General features: G+C 37.9%; 1 protein-coding gene across 1 annotated transcript; it reads right to left on the reverse strand.

The window, feature by feature from the left end:
- Window positions 1-249: 249 nt before the first annotated feature.
- Window positions 250-1,197, reverse strand: LOC311597199 (olfactory receptor 6K3-like; the record flags this gene model as incomplete). Its single annotated transcript, XM_084781405.1, has 1 exon — window positions 250-1,197. One exon carries the CDS (start codon window positions 1,195-1,197, stop codon window positions 250-252), a length of 948 nt encoding a protein of 315 aa, XP_084637531.1.
- Window positions 1,198-11,184: the final 9,987 nt, after the last annotated feature.

Genomic DNA, 11,184 nt, shown 5'->3' on the forward strand with positions numbered 1-11,184 from the left:
TTGGTCCATGATCCTTGAGTGACGTGGGAAAGATAGTACTGTACTATTTGTGATTTTGAAATAAGAGTCTGTCAATAATCTGAGTAGTTCAAGGATCCAGATGACCACCTCTGTCAGAACAAGCAATGCTCATTATGTTAGAAAACTGGAAAGAAATACGACCAAGACCGTGAAAAGAATTTAATTGGTAATCTCAGAAATGGATTATTTGCTTTAAAATACCCTTGAACAGGCACGGATAAACCCATATTAATTCCCGGAGACTCTAAATACCTTTAGAGAACACAACATTTTCTTAACGGCATCTTTCATATCCTTGTTCCTCAGGCTATAGATTATAGGATTGAAAAATGGAGCCAGGACAGCAAACATTAGTGCAATGACCTTCTCCAGTAGTGGAGGGAAGGTGACAGAGAAGCGCAGGTACATGAGAGCCACGCTGCCAAAAAACAACAAGAAAATAGTGATGTGAGCGGTGCACGTGGAGAATGCCTTCTGGCGGCTCTCACCAGATGGAATCTTCAGGATCACAGTGATGATTCTTAAATAGGACAGGGTGATGATAGAGACGCAAGTCAGGATGGAGATAGCATGGATGATATCTTCAATGAGAATCATAGACGTGTCTGTACACGCTAAGAGAAGCACAGGTTCTAAGTCACAGAAGAGTTGGTGAATCTGATTGGGGCCACAGAAGGGCAGAGTGGATATCCACACAATCTCTGGGAGGAGCATGAGGAAGCCAAGGGTGAAAGAGCCTGTGGAAAGCTGCTTGCACAGCTGAGGAGTCATAATGGTTGCATAGCGGAGTGGGTTACAGATGGCAACGTACCTGTCGATGGCCATCATTGTGAGGACTAAGCTTTCTGTGACTCCAAAGGAATGGAAAAAATACATCTGCACCAGGCAGCCAATGAAGGAGATGGTTTTCTCTTTGCTGACCAGGTTGTAGAGCATTTGGGGAATGGTCACTGTGGTGTAGCCAATCTCCAGGAAGGAGAATATGCTGATGAAACTGTACATGGGGTTGTGCAGCCGCACATCCAGCTGCACAGCCAAGAAGATCATGGAGTTCCCAACAACAATGAACATGTAGACACAGAGCAGAAGGGTGAAGAACAAAAGGCCACCACTCTCAAGCTGAGGGAAATCAGAAAAATAAAATTCTGTCACCTTTGTTTGATTCTTCTTATCCATATTTTCTCCAAATTATCTGCTGGGTGAAGGAATAAGTAAGTTGGAACTCACATAGAAGAACAAATAGAAAAAGTGTTAACTATCTAATCAGTCTCAATATTAAGTCAATTAAATAAAATATACGATTAGTTGTTTGGAAAATTATTAAGTAATTCTGTCAAATTTGCAAAACTTGTAAGTATATTTAGTAGTAAGTTATTTTTTTAATAAACAGCTGCCTTCTTAGAAATATGAGTTTATATATGCTGTTGAGTGGCAGTTTGATAAATTTTATGAAAGAGCAATAGTTTCAAAACCGCTTTTCACTGCATAATCTAAGGAAAATTATTTTACATAAAATGACTTACAGAGACAATCAGTATGATATTAGTTTTTCTAGTAGTAACTAGACATCTTTTGAGAAGGAATATTAAGGACAGAAAATGAATGTTAATAAAATTAACAATTGTGGTTCAGCAGGAGATCATTTTCATGTGAGTATTTTAAAGCCTACGGGGCAAGTATTTCTTTCCCTAGGTTTAATATCTTTGTTAACTTCAAAGTAAAAAGAAAGAGTCAAATATTATGCTGGGTACAACATATTTTTGAAATATCACAGCTTATGCCCATATAAGTATGTGAGGTGGTCTAGTCTGGACCCCAAGGTAGAGTTTTTAATGGTTTGAAATACCTAGCCCAGATGTTGCATTGTAAGTGTAATTGAGTAGTATCCGGAAGGCTTTAGCCAACACTCCATATCCAGACACAGATTTGGCCAAAGCTTCAGATGGGCTCCCCTGTATCCTCACAAATTAGGGATCATTAATTAGCATGGAACACAATTTCTCATACTTAGCACCATTGATATTTTTTGGTCATACAATTATTTACTGGGGATGATGGGAGGCTTCTTATGCAATGTGAGATGTTTTCAACACCATTTCACAATCTACTGGATCTCAATAGGTCAATCCATTCCTAGTGATAACAAGCTGTGCCTGCGGGGAGGAGGGAAGAAATGTTTGTTTTCAAGAACCATCCATTTATTGAAAATAATATTTGATGTTAGATCAGTTGATCAAGAACTGGTAATTGAACAGGAATATACCTGGACCTTTAACCTGGACCTTTGCTTTAAAGGATGCTACTTTCTGAGAGGGCAATTCATCATTGGCATTCAACACAAGATTTCCTTTTTCAATTGTGAGAGTTTTCTGACATATCATCCTTGACAAAAAAAATTAATTCATTCTACCGATGTAAAGCTGGAGAGCAGTGAGCTTCTACGAAAAAGTTTAATGACATTTTTATGACTATTTGCTAAAATATTTTGCATGATGGAAGTCTAAGCTGTGTCTTTGTCAAACTCAACAGCTTAAGAAGGAGGAGTCTGAAGACAGGTCCTGGAAAAAGAAGGCCATTGATATCTATGCAAAAGAGTAGTCTTCTGGGAAGCGACTTTAGATATAGTACACATACTCTTTTGAAACCACAAAACAAGTATTCACACACACACAAAAATTAGCCTGGCAATCATGAACTAAGGATTTTACTTCCTGTCTAGAGATCCTGTAGAATGATAAATATGCAATCAAACATAAAATATGAAGCATAAAATGCCTTTTGGTATTTCTTCATAAAAATGTTTATTTTAAAAATTAATGCTCACAGAAAAAAACAATCCATGCTCTAACTGCTTCTTGTTTTATACTGTTATCCATGTGCATTGGCTTCAAATATGCATTGTTCCAATTCAATCACTCAGGTACTGAGGTAAAAATTTTTACATGGAAACAGGTGGGTTTGCAAAACACAAACAAACAAAACAAAAACCAAAAACCAAAACAAAACAAAAACTTGCACAGACAAGGAATGCTTAAAAATTGCCAAAGCTCTTTTTTAAGACTAAAAAACCAATGTGTGTACATGTGATATTTGTAAAACAATTTTAATATCTGCATCTTTCTCATTTATAGCTTGGTATGCTATATTGATATGGCATGACATAATACATGCACAACTGTGCAGTGAGTCAAATTACTCTGTCAATAATACACTTCACAATCACAAAATTGAAACCTGGAAGAAGGAAAAAGGAAGAATTATAGCAAAGTGGACTCCCCTACTTCCTGGGGAAAAGGAACAACCAGAAACTCACATAGTAGCCTATAATAATTTGTTCAAGGGTTTTGTTATTCCTAGGTGTCTTTCCTAATTCTGGCATACAACATATAGATATCCCTGATTATAATTGAACCCAGGCTTCAATATCAATGAGAAACATCCTAGATTTAGTGTCACAGATGAAATTTAATAGACCGATTCTGCACATATTTGATGTAATTCTCTGCAGTGAAAGAGAACAATGACCTGCCAAAAGACCCATCCTCCTACCTCATGGGTTGGCATGACCTCGACAATGACTCTGCAGGTCTTTCCATTTTATACCCACCTCTTACAGCATCCCCTTTCCCAAATATTGTAATTTCTTTGCAGCCCAACAAATAGGAATTTGATAACTACCACACTATATTTCTTGGGGATAAACAATGTATCAAAGATACATTCTCTCCAGTGCCTAGGGAAAAGCTACTCATACCCAAGTGCCTAATTAGGGAACTCTCATTGCCACACTTCTGATTCAACAGGTCCCATTGCCTGTGGGAAGCTAAGATTTTTAAGTCATCTAGATAGCAGATAAAAGAAGATACATTTTTTTCTGTATAAGATATGAAGGAATATTTTTCCTATATAATGTCAGATAGACTGAGTCAGGAGATGAATTGAGGGGGAAAAAAAGGGGGAGTAAAGCTCTCAGCCCATGGTCCAAAGTCCAAGTTCTCTTTTGCAGTAGTCATTGTAACAGCCATGAACACAGCACAACTCTAAAGCACTAGAAATAGATTCAATTTCAGTGGAATTTTTTCAGAGAGATCTAGAAGACCAGAGGGTTATTAGCAGTAGTTAAAGGAGTAAGGTTCTCCCTGAGATTTGTCACATTTTAGTGACACCAAAGATCTCTCCATAGGTCTTAATTAAAGAAAAAAATCAAGAACAATGTTTATTTCTACAAAAAGGTGCATTGATAAGCATATATAGTAAAAACATAGAAAGATTGCAAAAGTCACTCATATTAATACAAGTAGAGGAATATGTTAAAATTCCTTTACTCCTTTTAAAAACTGAAATATGTACTTAGAGGAAGAAATAACAGAAGAAAACCAAATGAACAACACATTAAGCTTTTCTTCTTGTATATAAAATGTATATACAAAAAGAATGAAATATCAAATGCAATGGTAGCAGTAGGCATGGACAGGGAATAGCATTTGAATACATATATGAGTATGTGTGTGTAAAATAATCCAGTATTTTTATTCATAAATTAGTTCTACATGTAAATTAGCAAGCCTGGGGAAAAGTTCACAGCTTCCATCCTTTATGTGACAAAGGGAAATTATTTTAATAGCTACTTAATACTACCTCCCACCTTCAGAGAGATGAAGTTGCTAACATACACATATTTTCAATCTGTTCTACCATAGTATCTCTTCACTATAGTACTTGAAGTCCTAGCTAGTGCAATAGGACAAATAAAAGAGATCAAATGGATACAAATTGGAAAGGAAGAAGTCAAAGTATCACTATTTGCAGGTGATATGGTAGTATACATAAGGGACACTAAGAATTCTACCAAGGAACTCCTATTGCTGATAAACACCTTCAGCAAAATAGCTAGATACAAAAATCAATTTAAAAAATTGGTAACCCCCTTTTTTTTGTAGCCCTTATTTAGAGAAAGAAATTAGGGAAATACCACCCTTCACAATACACACACACACACACACACACACACACCTACTGTTGGCTCTTGTTCCTTAACTATCTTCCTTACAACCCAATTATCCTAAACAGGAGGGAAAGAAGGTTAGGAAGAACAAGGATAAACCTTCTGGGTATCATTTCAGCATAGCGAATCCCTTGGCATCTCTGGGCATCCTTGCAGATCCTCTGTGCAACAGAAGCGATCCACACCAACCCTGCATCCTTCTTCTTTGTCTCTCTGCTTGCTTCTCTCACAGTTGAGCAGGAACTACCGGTCTCTCCTCAGGTTCCCTCTTCCTACTAATAGTCGATTTACAATACAATAGCCCAGCTGGAGTCCTTTATCCTTGTCCTTAATCCTGGTTCCAAGATTGCTTCCCCCTCAGTCTATCACAAATGTTTATCTCAGTGGGATATCAGTGGGGACTCAACAGGTTAAAACCACCTAAAATGACCCTAACCCTGGGCTCAATCCAAGGCAAGGAAGGCCAAATTCCTTCCACAACAAACACACACACACAAACACACACACACACACACACACACACACACACACACATACGCACACACACACACACACATACACGCACACACACACACCACACACCACACACACCACACACACACATAAAATATTCTGGTTTAACTCTAACAAGCAAGGGAAATACCCATATGAAAAAAACTTCAAGTCTCTGAAGGAAGAAGTTGAAGAAGATATCAGAAGGTGGAAAGATCTCCTATGCTCATGCCTAGAGGAGACTTGATAGGCTGACATCAGATGTTAGGAGAGAAGGGTTCCCCTTTCTGAGGACTAGAGGAGGGAAGGAGAAAGTGTGGAATTTGGAGGCAATGAGAGAGGGCACTACAATCAGGATGTAAAGTGAACAAATTAAAAATAAATAAAATTTTTTTTACAAAGAATGCAACTAGTTAACCAAGAAAACAAATATCCCAATTAAAAAATGGGGTACCTATGTAAACAGAGAATTCTTAAAACTAGATGCTCAAATGATTGAGAAACACTTAAATAAATGTTCAACTTCCTTAGCTGTCAGGGGAAACGTAATCAAGGCTACACTGAGATTCCATCTTACACTTGTCAGAATGGCTAAGATCAATGAAAAATTGTGCAATTTACATCTCATGCTGGTGAGGATGTGGAATAACGGAACACTCATCCATTGCTGGTGGGGGTGCAAACTGCAACACTATGGAGTTCTGTGTGATATTTCCTCAGAAAAATTAAAATAAATCTACCTCAAGATCTAGTTGCACCATTCTTGAGTATATACCCAAAGAACGCTTCATCCTACCACAGAGACACTTTTTCAACTATGCCCACTGCTGCTCTATTCATAATAGCCTGAAATAAAGACCACTTAGATGTGACTCAACAGAAGAATGGATAAACAAAATGTGGTAAAATTACACAATGGAGTATTACTCAATTGTCTAAAAAAATGATGTAATTTTTTTTATAATTTGGGAAATTTTCTAATCACCCACTCTAGCACCCAAATAAACAAGACAGAGACTTATAAGATTTACTAATAACCTTTAAGCACCACAACTGGGAAGATATCCATTTATACTAACCCATCTATGCTAGTCTTGCTATTTCACAGCCATATGCCATGATTTTCTTGCTATATTGGTCCAGTCTGGGCTGTTTCTTTTCTATCAGGCCACATACTTTCTCTACCTCTTTTTCTTTCTTCCTCCTCTCCCTTCATGGTTCCTACCTGAGACCCCCAGACCAGGAATGGACGCTCTGCTTAAATCCCTTCTGCACAGCTACAAGCTGTCCAGATTTTTATTAACCAATCAGAGATCACTGGGGGGGGGGCAAAGTTTACACAATGTTGATTATTGTATGTGGCAATACCCTAGTCCAGACTGCAACCAGAGCTCAGGGCCCAAAATTAAGGATTTGAATACACAGAACACTAAACTCACAACAAAATGACATCATGAACTTTGCATCTATATGAGCACTAGAAAAAAAAAACATCATCCTGAACAAGGTAATCTAGACTCAGAAAGATAAGTATGGTATGTATTTGCTTACATGTGGAATTTAACCCTTAAGTAAATAAGCTAGTTACAATCTTCAGACTCAGCAAGATAAAGAATAAAGGAAGGAAGGGGGACACATGGATTTCCCTGGGAGGGAGAAATAGAATAGATTTTATGCATGAACTGAGGGGAAGAGGTATTGGAATGGCAGGATTGGGGAGGGGGAGGAGGGAATGCAGGGAGAAATAGCCTGAATTAAGAGGCATTTGAGGGGTAGTGTGAAACCTATTGCAGTAGAGACCTTCTAAAATATACAAAGTCAGTCCTAACTAAGTCTCCAAATAATAGGGAGGATAGAGTCACAATTGATCATCTCTAGTCACTGAACAAAACTTTAAGTACTGGACTGAGTTACATCTGATTGAGTTGTTGGCCCAATGTGTCATATGGAAATCCCCCAAACAACCCATGCTGTTGCCAAGACAATTGTTTGTTCTCTACAAGCTGACAGCAATGCCAAATTGCTGAAGATAAGCCACAAAACTCATTGGACATAGAGATGTTGAGCTGCTCCCTACATAGAACCTTCCTATGTTTTGGTGTCTTGTATAAAGATGTACTTTTTCTACTTGTTGGGTATCACAGAAGGTTGTGTGCTGACAGCAGTGTCCGTTGACAAGTACATAGCTACATGTGCTATCCTCTTGATTACCTGACTGTCATGACTTCCAAACTTTGAATCAAATTATCATCTTGATCTTGCTTCTGTGGCTTCCTTCTTGTTCTCCCTAAGATTGGATGTTTCATCATCACTCTGCCTTTCTGTGGTTCAGCTAGAACCATGAGATCTTCTGTGATTTCACCCCTGTGCTCCGTTTGGCCTATACAGATAGGATCTCTGATGGTCATTGGGGATGTAATTCATTCAATAGAGATCCTGGCCTCCTTCCTTGTAGTTTGCCTGACTATCCAGATTGTGGTGGTGATTTATTGTGTGGATGCCCTCAAAATAGTGATTCTCTCTCTCTCTCTCTCTCTCTCTCTCTCTCTCTCTCTCTCTCTCTCTCTCTCTCTCTCTCTCTCTCATGTGGCTGTCAATGTCAAGTATTTGCGATCCCTGACCACTTACTCAGCCTTCTGGGACATGTTTGTTACTCCTGTTGTTCTTGCTCCATTTCTCAATCTCATCACTTACAGTCTGAGAAACAAGGAAGTGAAATATACTGTGAGGTGGCTTTTCCATAAGGAGAAAGCAGGTAGGGGTGGGAAGTAGAACTGTAATCATTGATAATAAAAACTTTCTTGACGTTCAGAACCTCACTCTTGCTTTTAGTGTGCCTCCCACTGATGCTTTTTTTCTATTGTCAAAGGTGCTTCTTCTGCTGCTGATAAGAGGAATGGTGAACTATGCTCCTGGGTCATTGGTGGCCCCTTGTTTATATAACACCGACCAGGCTCATGACAGCTGAAGCATTATATGAGTATGTTGCTTCAAGCACAAGTTGATAGATTCCTTTCTTTGTTAGTATGTTCCTGCCCTTCTCTTCTATGATTCCATATGTCATTGAGGCCAAAGGTTAGGGCACAAGGGACACACTACACAAAAGAGTCCTGAAAACTAGTACTGTCCAGTCAAAACCTTCCACTTTTTTCCAGGATTTACCCCAGTGAGTCTGCCTGACCTCCCTATACAAGCCTTCTTTCCAAACTGTCCTTTCTAGCTCAGGTTCCACATCCAGTGCCTCTGCCAAGTGTGTCCACCCCTGCCTGCCCTGTAACCACTCCAGGCTTCTGATGGAATTCTGAATATCCATACTCAAACCGACAGGCATCTTTCCTATCACATCTGACCTTCCCACGCAGCCAAATCAAGCTCCATACTCCAGCCTTGGGTCAGGAAAGGCACAAGTTTCCTATACATAAACCTATACCCCTCTGTCCATCAGACTGCTTTCCATCCAAGCCAGTTCCAGTTTCTAGGTCAAACCTACTTCCACATCCTGTCTTCTGCCTGAACATGTCCTGACCATATTAGATTAGAACTAATAAGAGAAGTCTACAAACCTGCAGGCCCCCATCCCATCATAAAAATACCATTATGCAATAACAAGTCTGTATCTTCTCTCCAAAAACTACCAACCCCATAGAAGTGTTTGACACCTCTGTAAATTACCTAGATGAACTCTTCGACACAGAATTTAAAAGAAAAATCAGAAACATTATCAAATAATTCAAGGAGCTTAAAGAAGATTCAAAAGAACAGCTCAATGGACTTAAAAGGCCTTCTCTTACTTGGAGTTGGGATTTTAATTAGGTAGTCTTTGGGTTTTAGAGGAAGCACTGTGAACTCATATAGAAAATTTTGTTTTAACTACATATGTGTATGTATTCACAAATTTACATGTGTTACTTTTTTAGGAAAATACTACTTATAGACAAGTAACATTATATAGACTGAGCAGGTTATACTTAGAAATATGCATTAACAATATTTAATAAGCAAAATAGACCATGCATTTGAAAGAGAGCAAGGAGGCATTTTTAGAAGCATTCAAAGAGAGAAAAGAGAAAGGAGAAGTGTTGGGATTAAATTGTAATCTCAAAAACAGAAGAAAATAATCTGTTATTGTTAATGCTTCTAAATTGCTTTTCCAGCAATGAATCTCCTGTCACCCATCACTCCTCAAGTACTTTTCCTTCACACACACACACACACACACACACACACACACACACACACACACACAAACACACACACACACAGACACACATACATACACATACACACACACAAACACACACGTACACACATACACACACACACACACACACACACACACACACACACACACACACACAAGATTTCTCCTTGCTCAGTTTCTTTAATCTGTAAACTCAGTCCTGCAACCGTAGACTGGCCACTGTTTGATGTGAAACAGAATTTCAGGTTCAAAGGGGCTTCACAAAGATTTCTAACCTTGGTGGTCCACCATATTTCGTGTTACCACTCAAATATTTTCTTTATATTAAGTCCTGGTCCTTTATATTAAGCTTGGGTGGATCCTTCAGAGCTGCAGAAGTAATAGTGTTCTTCTTAAGGAGACTTTATTTTTAAACAATGTTTATATGTGTGTCTCTGTACATGGAGATGTAAGAAATAATAGAATGCGGTGGAGCGGGAGCGATAGGCAGTTGTAAGATATCTGGCTTGGGTGCTCTACTAGAGTAGAGAGAACTCTTTATTATTAACCTGTTTACTTATTCGCTTTATATCCCAGTCATATCCCCCTCCCCCTTCTCCTCCCTGTCCCACCCTCCCTGCTTCCTTCCCCGCTGAACCATCTCTCCTGACACCTAGAAGGTTTTTTTTTTAATATATAGTCAAGGTTTTATCCTCTACTTCAAAACATATTCAGATGTATAAGCTTTCCTTATTACTATATAGTAAGAAATCCCCATTTTCTAGTAGTATAAGCTTTAGTATTATTTTCATATATTTTCCATGTTACCGGAAACATATAGTTAAATAAGATAATTAGTGTACGATAAAGCTGTTTCCTGGCACTAGTCCAGCTTCTATGCTTTCGCACTTTACACAGGATGTAGACAGATAGCAATGACACAGATGATTCACCAGGACAGACAGCAACATAGTCCACACTTCTCACAAGGATGCTATCTGACTGGTCATCCATTTCTTTTGAGAAATATGTTGTTACATATATATGTTTTACATATCATTATATTATATATGTTCACAATGTTACTTTTATAAGTCTCAGAATAAAAATGAACCAGATGGAATAAAGTTATTGAAACTAAGAAAAGAATAATAATTTTTACTAAGTTTCAGTAACCATATGCTCGACACTAGGTATTGTGATTTAGAGATATTTTGTTGTCATTGTTAAAAGATTCTTATAAAAAAGCATTGTTATCGTCTAATGAGATTAAGATTCAAAGAGATTAATTTGCCTAATCGGTACCAAGTAATTGATAAGACATTCAATGAGGTAGAAATTAAACTCAATTTATAGACTTTTAAAAATTTGTGGAATTTTAAAAATATGCTAAGTAGACTGGTGTTTTCTTCATGAGGAAGTTGTAAAATTTAAAAATCTATTTTTGCTCTAAATTTTATTTAATAAATACATTGTTTATGATATA

Source organism: Acomys minous (genome assembly GCF_964271855.1).
Source record: "Acomys minous genome assembly, chromosome: 1".
Lineage (NCBI taxonomy): Eukaryota > Metazoa > Chordata > Mammalia > Rodentia > Muridae > Acomys > Acomys minous.